The sequence below is a fragment of the Ambystoma mexicanum genome, chromosome 9 (genome assembly GCF_040938575.1).
Source record: "Ambystoma mexicanum isolate Mex_15411 chromosome 9, UKY_AmexF1_1, whole genome shotgun sequence".
NCBI classification, from domain to species: domain Eukaryota; kingdom Metazoa; phylum Chordata; class Amphibia; order Caudata; family Ambystomatidae; genus Ambystoma; species Ambystoma mexicanum.
This window is the reverse complement of record NC_090931.1, coordinates 859,107,712-859,121,965: the sequence shown is the minus strand read 5'-3', so window position 1 is coordinate 859,121,965 and position 14,254 is coordinate 859,107,712. Positions and strand designations below refer to the sequence as shown.

Genomic DNA, 14,254 nt, shown 5'->3' with positions numbered 1-14,254 from the left:
ATGACTGCAGGGTGACTTCCACCCTCTTTCCAAAAATCCAATATTCTGGCAGAAGACAACTTCCAGAATATAAACAGAATATAAACAGAAATCGAATTTAGAAATCTAATTTCCCCACCCATGTAAAAAAGCAACCTTCTTTTTTAAAGCTGCAAAGCTGGAGGCCACGCTACACTTTTTTCATCCAGAGATAATATTCCCAACGTCCTACTTGGCTGTACATGGTACCTTTTAGAATGTATGAAATGGTAGCATGTAGGTTAGATTGAGGCAGCGCTGTTAGTGTACAAAGTGGCTGGCATGCTGCAGCTAAGCAACACCCCAAAATAACTTCACTGGTCTCCCCTGGATATATAGCAGATGCCATCCTCGTGCCAGCAAAGTCGCATGTTTGCATGTCACAAAGCATTCAGGTCAGTCCATTCTATGACAGCTCGGATAATCTATTCCTTTAAGTCAATATTCTGCATAAATATACTTGGTTTCTCCCACTCACATAGGCACAATGAGGGCCAGCTCTCACGGCACTCTGATCTCAACAATCGCAGGGAGCCCATTAAGCACTTGCTGGGAGACATAGGCAAAGTATACTAGGAGATTCTCCAATGTAGCCTGCAAAGAAGCTGCTGGAAGTCTACATCCGGTCTTACCTGTGAGGAGTGGCTGAGAGGCCTGGTATACACGAATGAAAGGGTAGGAGACGACATAGGTCTGGTGTCTCCCAAGCGTAGACCTAAAGATATTTGGGGTCCATTGTATATGTATCTATCCCTAAAAACAAGCCAACATGACACTGAGGGCTAATCCGATAGTAAGAGGGAAGCGCAGGTACACCTTTGTAAATAAGTCGGAACGTACTAATGTACGGCTATTAGAGACATCTACTTGAAATCCACTGTATCAGGTTGAACAGTATACATGTCATGTCAGTGTGCATATTTTAGGTCTGCCTAATTTTTTTTTCAAAAATAAAGTTTAAAAAAATAAGAACAATCAGAGGGAGTAAAGACATACCTGTTCCCCTTATTTGCAAAGAGTATCTCTACGTGCAGTGCACAAACCTCAGACAGGTGTTAGCACTGCAAGGTCATGAAATGGAAAACATTGCGTTTTACCCTTGTGACATAAAAGAGAGCAACTGTTAGACTCACACAGTGACACATACACTGGGTACAGTGGACTTCACACTAGGGATAGTATTACTGGTACACCCTGTCAACGTCCCTTTTTGAATTTTGAAAAAAACAACTGTAATACTCTACAGCTACCACTAGATATCGGCCTATGCACAGCATGTGAATCTAAGCAGATACAAGCATCAGAAATACGATTATGGTGAGTAATGTATTCCATATATTTTAACAGGCGCCCTGGTGTCACACACAGTTGCTTCATGCTTGGTTACAGTGACAATCATTTTTTAGAAGAGAGTGGAACTGTTTAAGTCAGAGAACGAGTTGATGAATGTTGTTTTTAAGAGCTTGCTTTGGGCCTCATCCACTGAATTCACACCAAATCTGGTTATTGTTACCACCACTCTGTCCCGTGGACATACACTTTCATTATGAGTAGTGACAAGGCTATGTAAATCCCTATTTTGGAATCCACAGGACTCCTGGATTTTGTCGGGATTTCGTGGAGAGGTTATTTCACTGTGGTATTTCCACTCATTTTTTTAACCCTCCCCTTTACCTCCAAACTCAGAATTCAGCAGTGCAGTAAAAATGTTAGTAATTCTATTATCACCCAAAAAAGTGGCAGGAACGGAATGACCACCTTTTTTTGACCGCACCTCCAAAGTCATTACGTGTTTGATCTTTTTTTTTGTGATCATTATTATCATTACTGTTTAAGGCTGCCACTCTTTATGTGGTTAAAGAATGTGGCCAAGAAGAATTGAGTGCCTTGTATAAATTAAGCTTTATGACACTCGCAATCCATCATGACCATCATCATAACTATCGTTTGAAAAGCCAATAGGCCTGCCATTGCATATATAGAGGCGATGATTGTTTTGTATGCAGGCCAAAACGTCTTTCCCTCTACATCGGCAAAGCTAGACCAGTTAATTTTGCCAATGCATGGTCTTTCTATGGCAGCTTCTCGTTCGAAGCTAGCAGGCATTGTTGAATGCAGTGGTATGCCTGCAGATGTAATAAGATCTATTTTAACGCATGATGTTTCGCGACAGGTACGGAGCCTGGAGCTATGGACTTCCATTAAGCAGTGACCTCTTGTTCGACTCCCAAGCTATCCCGCCAAACAGAACGATGACTAAGGTAATTCATCTGAAAGGTACACAAAATTTCAATCGGGGCGCTGCCCGTTGATAACATTTTAGAAAATAGGCATTATTATAATATTCAATAGACACAAGGTTGGGATTTATTCAGATTTGAAGACATGCCTGACTGAATATGATATGATAGGCTATTTATTAAGCACTTAATACCCAGAGGTTTCTAAGCGTGAACCCAGGGATCGAACCTCTGGTGCTCCGTGTCTTCTTGCTTTGATGGCAAGCACGTTGCCCCTGAGCTATCCTCCCGAGACAGCCTCACCTTTGCATAGTTCAAGGGTCCCCAATAACTCCTTCAAATAAAGTATACTTGTATCTATCAGACAGGTTAGTCAGCATAATGAACCAGTCCTTCAGGATATCAGAGTTTCAAATCCGAGTTGATAATACAGAAGATGTAGCACAAACACCTACTGGCTGTTTTTAAATAAATAAATAACGCAGACAGCCCGCACAAACGTGAAGAGGCCTAGATGTGTTCATTTGTCAAGTTGCTGACATTATGTTTGCGTGCCGCCCTCTATCGTGTAATTGCAATGGGCACAAAAGAGGCTGTGTTCTCCAAAGTGGGCTGTCCTGTTGACAGTGTGATGGTAACATTGTATGTCCCATATCAAGGTGAAAAAATAAAAAAAAATGCCTCTATGCTTCAATAGAACCTGCTTAGTAGCATTGCTGACCTACACCAGTAGTAGCTTAACACATGTATTCTTTTCCTTCCATTACCCTTGATGTGCAGGTGTGGTACAACCCTGAAGGATATCATACCCTTCCAGCTTACCTCAACAGTCTGAACAACTTTATTCTGAGGGCTAACCTCCCCCACAATGTGTCTTCCCAGTACGGTAGGTGTATTTGCTTTCTTTGCCAGTGTTCCCTTCTGCCGTCTTTGGGTTGGGAGTAAGACTCCATGTTCAGTAGTCAGTTGTATGATGGCGACTAAAATGCCTTTAAGCACTCGAATGCAGTTATGTGCTCGCGATTGCCATGCAAGCATCTGTGCTCCAAGACAATAATATTGTGTGCAGAGCCTGGTACTGTCCCAATGGCCTGCATTCCCTGTTGTTCTTGCACCTATCACCTCTTTATGTAAAAAAATGAGCTGAACAATGAAATACTGTCCAAAACCACTAGGCTGCTCCATAATCAAAAAGGGGACTGATACTAATGGCAATTATCTATCATGGTAACACAGTGTGCTGACATAATCAAATGACGTCCCGCGACAAAGGGATGCTATCATCAGATAGTTGGCAGGTAACATTAGACAACAGACTGCTTTGTACAGAACATGCACTGATATCATCATGCAATGAGGTAGCATAATGAGACAAAAGAGTGATGTAATGAGATAATGGACTGATGCTATCAGACAATAGACGCATATAATCAGGCAGTCTCGGCAGCTATTATGAGACAATGCACCAACACAATCGGGCTAAGCACTGCTCTGTTAAGAAAATGGATATACAAAACTAAAAATATACCCATATAAATCCACTCCTGAAGAAGGGGTACAGCTCCCCAAAATGCTCAGGGCTCAAAGGACTGTGCATGAATCATTTTGTTGTAGAAGCTGGTTATTGAAAAAATGTGTTGTTCTTGACGTGTATTAGATTAAATGATATATTGTTATTTGATTTAAACTGATTGGCTGGTAATCAGCATTCATGGTGTGCAGGGGACGGGAGTGTCTAAAGATTGTTCTTTTCAGAAAATTGACTGATATCATTAGACAGTCAACTGATCATAGCTTAAAGTGGGCAGGAGCTAATAGGAACTAATTTCCACTTTTTATTTTTTATGTTTAATAGTTCGACCAGATTTATAACTATTTTCACAGTCCCTGAATTGTTCTTTTTTGCATAAAAATCATACCTCAACATTTTACTTGCAAGGCACTTTAAATCTAATGACTTCACTTGGGCTCCTGAGGAGGTAAGAAGCAGCAAGCCAATATCAAAGGCCTTGTTAAGTGCTGTGTTCTGGCTCCGGCATGGTAGTGGAGTGCACTTCGTAGATCACTTTCTCGGCTTAAAGATGCCCATTTTGCAAAGTATCCTGCACAAGTTGAGAAGGGCCTAATCAGCACATTATGCATCTGTATTTCTTCTGCATAAATGTTCTGCCAGAAACTTGATGTGCAAACATATAGTTTATGCCTTGGATCGACTTAGGGCCTCATTACACGGATGGCGGTGGACCAAGGTGCTATTAGCACCTTGGTCCATGCCGGTAAAATACCGGCACCGCCTTGGTGGAAAGGGGAATTACCGCCCTATTCCAAGGTTGGTGGGGCGCTAATTCCCCCTTCCCCCATTGCCCTTCCCCATTCCCATTTTTGCCCCATAGGGCATAATGGGAATGGGGAAGGTGCTAATTACGGCACCGCAAATTGCAGTACCGTAATTAGCTCCCTGGTCCCTTTGCGGGTTGGTTTTTAACGCCTGCAAAAATCAGCCGTTAAATTCCCCAACCCACAAAGGGGCCTCGTAGTAAGGCAGTAAGGGTTTACCGGTACCGGTAAAATACCGGTACCGGTAAACCCTTACCGCCTACCATGTAATGAGGCCCTTAGTCTTTTGGCATTAATGTTTGTACCCTTTCCATTTGGTGAAGTCTAAAACAAGCATATATTTACCATTCACATGAGCGCAACTACTCCCGGATAACTTTTCCATCATTATCAGAATTGTACAGAGCCTCTCAAGATCAAGAGTGGGGCAGTTGGAAAAGCTTTTGTTGTGCATTATAAAGTCAACACTTTCTGTCCTTGCCCCAGAGTTTAGTTTTCGGAAAATGTACATGTCACTGTACCACCAATTGTTCACCTAGCTGTACTATTATACATTAAAAGTGTGTGGAGCGGTTGTACAACATAACATAACACGTCAAGGTTGAGGATAAAGGAAAAGTCTAAATGGTCACCTCTGCCACATATCTATCATTTGCAGGAGGAAAACTGCCACAAGGCCTCACTCACTGCAGTTAAAACTGAACTGAAGGGACTGCGCATGCGTGCGCGACGCATGCGGACCTAAACATCTCGGCTCGGCCGGGCCGCTGCATTTATCCTAAAATATAACCCCTTTCTGCTGCACGAAATTACCCCATCTGCTCACGAACAGCAGCGGACACATTTGTGCAGCCGTCGCTGCATTTTGAGGACAAATCGGACCGGGGGACTCCAGTACCAGCCTGAAGACCGCCGGCGGGTGATCCGCGGCCAGCCCAGCGCGAGCAGAAGCGACCGCCCACCCCTCCCCCTCCGAGACACTCCAACACTGAAGTGCCCGGGCAAAGGGACGCGTCGGAGAAAACACCGGCAGACCGGCAGGAGAAACCCTGTGGCGCTCCACCGGCACCGTCGGAGTCACAACTGTGGTCCCTCTCACCTGCCTGATCCTGGCGACACCGCAGGGTGCTGAGATCAGAACGGCTGCTGCAGAGGACCACGAGAGAAACGCTCCACCGTTCCCCACGCACAGACCCGCAAGCTACCCGGAGCGCTCGCCCCAGGCCCGGGCCCACGCTGCCAGCCTTCCCCCAGTAATCCCCCCCGCCCGTCAGCGAGACTGCATCGCCCAGGGTCGAGTCGCGGCACGACTAGAAGGATCGAGTGCTGCGCTCCCCTGCTGGTGGACAACACGAGGGCAACGAACCCAGCAACGGACCCAGCTACGGTGAGGTAGGAGTGTGTGTGGGGCTGGGAGCTTGCCCTGTTTCCCCCCCTAGCCCTCCATGGCCCCTCACCGACTGGGCCTGTGAAGCCCATGAACGGAACTGCAAGGGGCGGAGATAGGTACTGGCTAGTGCTACGCCAGGGGACAATACTGCGGCACGATCCCGCATTTCCTTGAAAGACTGTTTTCTCCCCCCCCCCCGCCCTAAGAAAGGCCTCAGCACACTCGGACTGCGGTGGGGGACAACCTGCAGAACAGCCCCTACAGGGCACCACTACTGCGGGCGCAAGCTCTCCCCTACTCATACGGCATCACCCCCAAGCGCTTGGCAGCCCTGAAGGAGGGGGCCACACCCCGAGGGAGCATGCTCCACTGTCTTCGACGCCGCCCTTGCGTGGACACACCGTGGGCGCCCCGTATTGCTGCGACGTAACAACCTGACCCACGCAGGGCCCCTCCAGGCCTCATCATCCATCCTCCTTGCCCATACCAGGCACTCCACCTGCGAAATGGGGAAAGAAAAATAAAAAAGGCAAACTCTTCAAAGTAAAATGGACTTCTACACAACAGGGCCCCCCCCCGCCAGGGGACTCAGACTCCAGAAGAGGAAGGTGCCAGCGAAGAGCCCCATGACCCCCCAATCTCTCTGACAGACCTCATGAAAGAGATTGGTGACTCGCGAACACGACTGGAACTCAAAATGGGAGGCCTATCCACAGAGGTGTCCCTTATACGCCAAGACCTCTGCAATCTATCGGCCAGGGTCGGTGAGGCGGAACAGAGAATTTCGGACACAGAAGACAAGGTGCACCGTTTAGAGCAACAACTTACCGCGATCACTCAGGAAGTAGCCCAACTAGAAAACCGTGCGGTGGACAGTGAGGGGAGGGCGCGGCACAATAACCTCAGGATCCTTGGAATACCGGAGAGGGAGGAAGGCCCCAGCGCTGAACTCTTTCTTGAGGACTGGCTAGCTCATATCTTCGCCCCCAGAAAACTGTCCAAATTCTTCTCTATAGAAAGGGCGCATAGAGTCCTCAACGGTCCACCAACTCCGGGCGCCCCGCCCAGAACAATAATCGCACGCCTTCTGAATTACCGGGACCGAGATGCGATCCTACAAATGGCAAGGGCCTCCGGCCCGATAACATACAACGGCTACAAGATCGGGTTCTACCCCGACTACACCAAGGACGTCCAGAAGGCCCGCCAATCTTTTGACTCGGTCAAGAAGAAACTTCACTCGCTCTCTATCAAATATGCTTTATTCTTCCCGGCATCGCTTAAAGTCCACTATGAGGGCACCACTCATCTGTTCTACACACCCAAAGATGCATGGGACTGGCTGGAAACCCAAGTTCTTACGGGTTCCAGAGCGAGGCACACGCCACCAGGACCGCCCACACAGAGGCCCCAGTCCGACCGACCATCGCCCCCTCAGTCTCCGAACAACGCAGACAACAACGTGACGGGGACCCCCACCGAAAAAGGGGTAAGGACCACGCAACGGGGGGACTAATCTGCAACGTAATCACATGGGAGCGCTCAACTAGCGGCCGCCGCCCCTGATGCGGTGCGGGCACTATCACAGTCAGTGTTATCCCGAGGAAGTTCACCAAGTTATAAGTTTGTTCACCAAGTTATAAGTTCAATGTTTGGGCGACAGGTGCTCCCAGTTGGGGGGGAAGTACGGGGTTGGGGGAGTTTTGGGGACTCATGGAAACGGAATCACGAGACAAGAAGGCTGGAAACCGACCAGACCAGGCAATGTAAACGAACACTGTTTTTGGCCAGGACCGTGGACGCAACAGTCTGCCGGTCATCAGGCACTTCAATGCGAGGGAACCCCTGGATGTCTCCTCTGAGAAGAGATCGACATAGGTCCCCAAGAAAGGCGCAACTGCCACTAACCCTCCCAGACACCCCAACAAGAGGACTCACGCAGACAGGATGAACTCCAACAAGGTGACAATACTGTCCTGGAACGTCAACGGCCTCGGCTCCAGCATAAGGCGGAGACTGGTGCTCCAGTACCTAAACCGACACTCGCCGGACATTGCCCTCTTAAATGAAACACACTTGATAGGCACAAACACCAACTTTTTCAAAAGATCCAACTACTCGAATGCTTACCATGCCGGATTCACAAAAGGTGCTAGGGGCACGATGATACTCGTTCATAAGAGAGTGCCTCTCCAGGTGAGGAAGATCAGAGCGGATCCCCGGGGCCGCTATGTACTGTTGCTAGCAGACATATGGGGCGAGAAGTGGGGCCTGGCAGCGATCTATGGCCCCTCCACGCTGACAAAAGAACTACTCTCTGAACTACAGAGCTTGCTCCTGGAAGAAGAGGCTGATACGTGGGTGCTTGGAGGGGACTTTAATGAAGTCATGAACATCGCAGTCGATAGAACCCATAGGAGACCTGGAACAGGCCCCACCCCCACACCGCTCACAGCGTTCGCCGAGGCCGTGGGATTGGCGGACACATGGCGCTCACTCCATGGAGACGAGGTAGGGTTCTCCTTCTATTCGGGTGTCCACAAATCGTTCTCCAGGATTGATTACGCCTTCATCCCCCGCAATATGACCCATAGGCTTCTCGACGCTGAACCACTCCCCCGCTCCTTCTAACAGTTAAAAACTCCTGCCGCCGCCCGGATCGGAACTGGCGCCTCAACGCATACCATCTCCGTCTTCCTGAAATTGCGGAGGAGCTGGAAAGAGAGACAGTGGAATATTTGAACTCAATGAAGGCTCCGTGGACTGCCCGATTTCGATCTGGGAGGCATACAAAACAGTCCTCCTTGGGGAGGCTATCTCCGCGGTTTCCGCCTACCAACAACGCCAAGTCCAGAAAGTCAGGGAAGCAGAAGCACGCATCTTGGAGTGTGAACGACAAATCCTAATACACAACACCCAAGAAGCAAAGGAGGTGATGCTCACGGCGCAAGACGCCCTCAGCAACTTATCTCTAGACAATGCACAAACTGCTCACCAATTAGTCCGGAGCCAAATATAAGAACGGGGCGACAAGGCTAACAAGACTTTGGCCTGGTTGGAGAGACGCGAACTAAGCAGAGGACACGTAAGGGCAATCAGATCTCCAGATGGAACACTGTTGACAGAAGACTCTGATATCGTTGAGGCATTCGCAACCTACTACAAAAACCTCTATAACCCACCCACTGGGAACCCACCAATTGAACCCTCACGCTACCTCGACCAAATCGAGCTCCCGATACTCCCACAGCACCAATCAGATCTCCTGAATGCTGATATCACCGACACCGAGGTGCAAGAGGCGCTAGCACAACTCCAAACCGGGAAAACCCCGGTCCCCAATGGGTTCCCGACAGAGACATGGAAATGCCTCGGTGGCATGTTACCTACCCACATGCATCGCATGTTCCTACGCAGCAGAGAACTGGGAGCTCTCCCCCAGACATCAGGAAGGCACGCATAGTTGTCATACACAAGCCCGGGAAACCCCCAGAGGAATGCGCCTCCTATCGTCCGATATCCCTGATTAATGGCGAAGCAAAGGTCCTCGCCAGAACACTAGCTAACCGACTACTGCAGGTGATTGAGACCCTCGTCCACCCAGACCAATGTGGTTTCATGCCTAATAAATCAACTCGAATGAACTTACGTAGAGTCCAATTGGCGCTGTCCAGGGCAAAGGAAATTCCAGCCCACTGGCCCTCCTGGCGGTGGACTTTGAAAAGGCATTTGACTCTGTGGGGTGGGATGCCCTGTGGGAGATCATGGCTACGATGAATCTGAGGCAGACATTTATATCATGGGTAAAACTCCTATATGCATCCCCGGAGGCCACGGTGAGGGTGAACGGCAGGTCCTCCAAAACATTTCCCTTGGGTCGGGGCACGAGACAGGGATGCCCACTTTCCCCACTCCTCTTTCCCCTGGCCATCGAACCACTAGCGATTGAGCTTAGAGCTAATACCACCTGGACCGGTTTCGTTTGGCCGGGTGGGGGTGAAGACCGCCTTTCGCTCTATGCGAATGACCTCCTCCCATACCTCAGTAACCCGAGCATATCGTGCCCGGCTGTCTCCCTCATTCTCAGAGAATATCAGTACTTTGCGGGCCTAAAGGTTAATGATGCCAAGACCATATTCTTCCCGATTCAGGGTGGTGAGTCGGCGATCCTGGAGACCTGCCCATACCATGTCTCTATCAGGGATTTTAAATACCTGGGTATACGGCTTGACCCGACGCTTGATGGGTTCCTCCGACTTAACCTACAACCTGTAATTGAGCGGTTCAACAGAGACACCCCCATTGGCAATCACTTCCCCTATCGTTAATGGGCCGAGCCGCGCTATTCAAAATGCTGACCCTCCCCAGACTGTTGTACGTTCTCCAGAATGTCCCACTCCTCATCCCCCGTGAAACCTTCGCACTCATCGACAAGAACCTGCGCACACTGCTATGGGGTGGGAAACAATCCAGGATCGCCCTTGATACGCTCCAGAGATCGGTGTGGGAGGGGGGCATCAGTTTACCCTGCATACGCACCTATTACCTGGCCACACAGATAGGAGTAGTGAATGACTGGATGCACGCGGGCACCACACTACCACACACCCGTAGAGAACTGGAGACCATGGCCCCACTAACACCGCTGCAAATCCTCTACGCCACCCACGATCAACTCCCGGCGCTGTCCAAAATGACCCACCACATCCGTCGTGCCTGGCAGGATGCACACAAACTAATCGGCTGCAAAGGACAGCCAATACTGACACAACCCATATGGCACAAGGCGCTCCTCTCGGAACTTGTGAAAATGGGCTCCTTTGGCCACTGGCAAGCAAAAGGAATACACACACTAGCACAGGTGATAAAAGGGGGTCGCCTCCTGAGTTTTGAGACCATGCAAGACCAATTTGACCTGGCACCCGTGGACCGGTTTCGGCATGCGCAACTGTCCCACGCCATCCACACCCAATTCCCTGACACGACGATCATACCCCAGTGCTCTCCCATTGAGACCAATATTCTCCCGCAACACATCTCTTCTAAGGTCACCTCCACTCTCTATCAGGCCCGTAACTCGTTTGGGGCTGCACAGCTCGATGGGCTCAAGGCAAAGTGGGAAAGGGATGTGGGTACCCTGGAACCTGAAGATTGGGTGGAGGCATTAATGTCCCCCAGAGAAATTGGTATAGAATATAAGATTAGAGTAATACAGCTGAGGATCCTTCATCGCTCATACCACTCACGCACCGAAATGGCCAGATGGGGTGGAATAGAAGACGGGACATGTGCTCGATGCAAAAAAGAACCCGCCACCTTCTACCATATGATATGGGACTGCCCGGTGATACAGGCCTTCTGGGTGGGCTGTGTTAACACAATCTCAGCCGCTCTGGCGACACCAATCCCTACGGATCCCAAGATGGTACTCCTGGACATCGGGGGTGAAGTAGACTTGTCTAAATACGAGAAAATGTTTTTGACAATTGCGCTGGGGGCAGGCAAAAGACTTATTGTGGCGATTTGGGGATCAGCTGACCCACTGTGCCTGAACCGTTGGAGTAATGAGCTGGACAGGTGCGCAGCCTCAGAGCGCCGGATCTATAACGCACGGGGCTGTCCCCGTAAATTTGAAAAAATATGGGGTAAATGGCTCGACGCTAGCTGAGACCTGCGGGTGGGGGTGCATCAGCAGCACGGTTAGCATTGTTTGCCTGCATTGGCCTATTGATGTCTTACGGTCCTCATCCCCTTGGGCCCATGCGAGCTGTTATTATTGCCAAATTGCCTTCGTCATATGTATGCCGCTGATTCATGTCTCATTTATGTTCATTTCTTTATGTTATGTTGTTTAAACTCAATAAACAGAGTTATAAAAAAAAAACTGAACTGAATCGTTTGATAGAAGAGAGCACCATGAAAAGCAATCTGGAAGAACCCCCTTCATTGTTCAGCCCATCCACTTAGCTGTCTACCTGCTGTCAGAGCTGCCAGGCCCAAGGTTCGCACCAAGACCATTTGTTCAGTTCAACTCTTCATTCAGGGCGGTATTTAGAAGTTGGCCCAATTTAAATTTTAAAAAAACTGATCTTCCAAATGTCAAATCTGTCAGGGTGGATTTCTCAAAAGTATTAGTTGGTCCACTCTGCTCCTCGGACGATCCACAATACCCTGCCCGGACTCTTGTCACCCCTGAATGCCAGACTCCAGCCACTAAGCGCAGAACTGGGTATTGAACCCCCTGCTGCTCAACACTGCCAGGCGAGCGTGTTGGCCCTGAGCTATCATACCAGCCCCAATCCAATCCTGTCATGAAGGGATCCGTGATGAGCGGCTGGGATCGCTGAGATTATAGTGCTCTCTCCTGCTCTGCCTGGGTTGGGGTTTGGGCTTTTGGTAAGTGTCTGCACCGTTGCCTTGTAAATGGGAAAGGGTTCATAATGGGTGCCACTGCAGAGCGCACCTTGTCTCACTTTTAGCGTTGGAGGCTGGACCAAGCTTCCATCTGGCCTGTCCACCATACTGGATTCCACTCTCTGCTTCACGCTATAGTGCAGGGCCCATGTCACCTGTTTCTTCAGTGTGTGATCTGTATGCTGAAAAATCACTAGCTAAGCGTGTGAAACCCTCTGAATACACAGACATAGTCGGTGTGCAGAGAATTTTCAACGCTCTGCCGGTACGATGAGTGGGAACATTGTATCACATGCAGAAAAACCTGTAGTTTGAAAGTCACAAACATGCAACATTGTATCCAGTGTGGTTCTCTCTGAAACTCACAGAGGATCCTGCTTTGACATTACATCTCTGATCCAGAGGGTTCTATTTTAACATTACTCATATTGACTCTCGTTAAAGTGAAGCATTTGTTTTTGCTATCTGGGACTTTGGGTCTGCTTAGAGAGACCTTAAGACTCCCTCAGTTGGGGAAGGTCATTGTTATTGTGGCTTCTCTGGGGTGAACTGTCCTGGGGTTTGGGCTTGGGAGGGCCAAGGTCACCAGCACTGTCCCACACTTAGTTCTGGGAATGTGGGGGTCAAGGTTAACAGGGTGGTCCCTCAATGCACCCATGTGGCTGTTCCCTGCCTTCTGATGTTGTCCAGATGAAGGTGACCATGGTATCCTCCCCATACCTTCCCTGGGCCCATCATCCACTGCCCCTGGGAAGCACTCACATCCTCTTAGTGTTCCTTAAAACCCGGCAGGATTCTTTGTCACACTGTCCACCCCCAACACCTTAACATGTTCTGCTCCACACTCCTGTGCTGCCCTCTCCCATGTAAACTGGGGTTACACGTCCACCTCTGTTTTTGTTACACTTCTACCATTGGGACTGACGCAATCCAACAACCAGCTGCTATCATGAGGGAATTCAGTATCCTTTGGTTGGTGAAAGTAGTTAACAAGTGCCTCTCATCAGCGAGTGAGTTTGCTTCATCACTCAGCAATCGGCCCACCTCATCACACAGTATACTTGATACATCAGGCAGTGGGCAAAACCCCTTAAACACTGGGCATTAGTCTCTTCTAAGGGTAGAGACATTTCTCTTCTGAAACCCCATCACCAGAACCTGTCATTAAGTCTACCCGTTGCACCCAACCTCTTCCCCGAGAGCTGTATTTATGTTTCAACAAAAGCTGACTCTTTTTGTTGAATCCACTATTTATGCTGTTCCTTGAACCCTTAGTTCACTGTAGTGTAAGCAGCATTTCATTTATTCAACGCTCATCATTAGATGATACAATGAGCTCTCTTGGCAGTGAACTGACTCAGCCAGAAGGTGGACTGACTCGCCAGTGTCGCCGGAGAACTTGGTACCCCGAAGGAATATCACAGGCACATAGAGCTAGCCTAGTCCTTTATCACCAGATATTCTAGAAGGGTACAATGCTCTATTTCATCTTGGACCCCAGACAATTATGGAGATCCATAGTTGCTGGGAAATGGATTGGGAGAGCCATAGTTGAAGGCAGGGTGCATCAAGGGATCTGTTTCACTCTCCACCACCATTGCGTCCAGCTCTGGCTCCACAGTGCCCTTTTAACCCTTTGTCTTGCAGGAGCTCTTCTGCACCCTAATGCCCAGGGGCTAGCCCAGTAAACTCGCAACCCGCAGCAGACTGATGCCGAAATATCCAAAGCCTCCCATTCTGTTCAGCAGCTGTCCAAATTGGTATACATGTCTTGCAATTTGCAGACATGTCTTTGCTAAAGTGAGTATTGTGACTAATGAAAAGAGCAGAGTCCAGCTTCCATTACAAGCTCAAA

At 49.0% G+C, this 14,254-nt stretch overlaps 1 protein-coding gene across 2 annotated transcripts in view; it reads left to right on the top strand.

Moving 5' to 3' along the window:
* Positions 1-14,254, top strand: part of ABCA12 (ATP binding cassette subfamily A member 12) — a 700,854-nt gene that overhangs the window by 547,767 nt on the left and 138,833 nt on the right. For both annotated transcript variants that reach the window (XM_069615933.1, XM_069615934.1), the window contains exons 42-43: positions 2,192-2,279; positions 3,039-3,144. In XM_069615933.1, the coding sequence (XP_069472034.1) occupies positions 2,192-2,279; positions 3,039-3,144 (194 nt within the window). The remainder of the gene's footprint in view (positions 1-2,191; positions 2,280-3,038; positions 3,145-14,254) is intronic.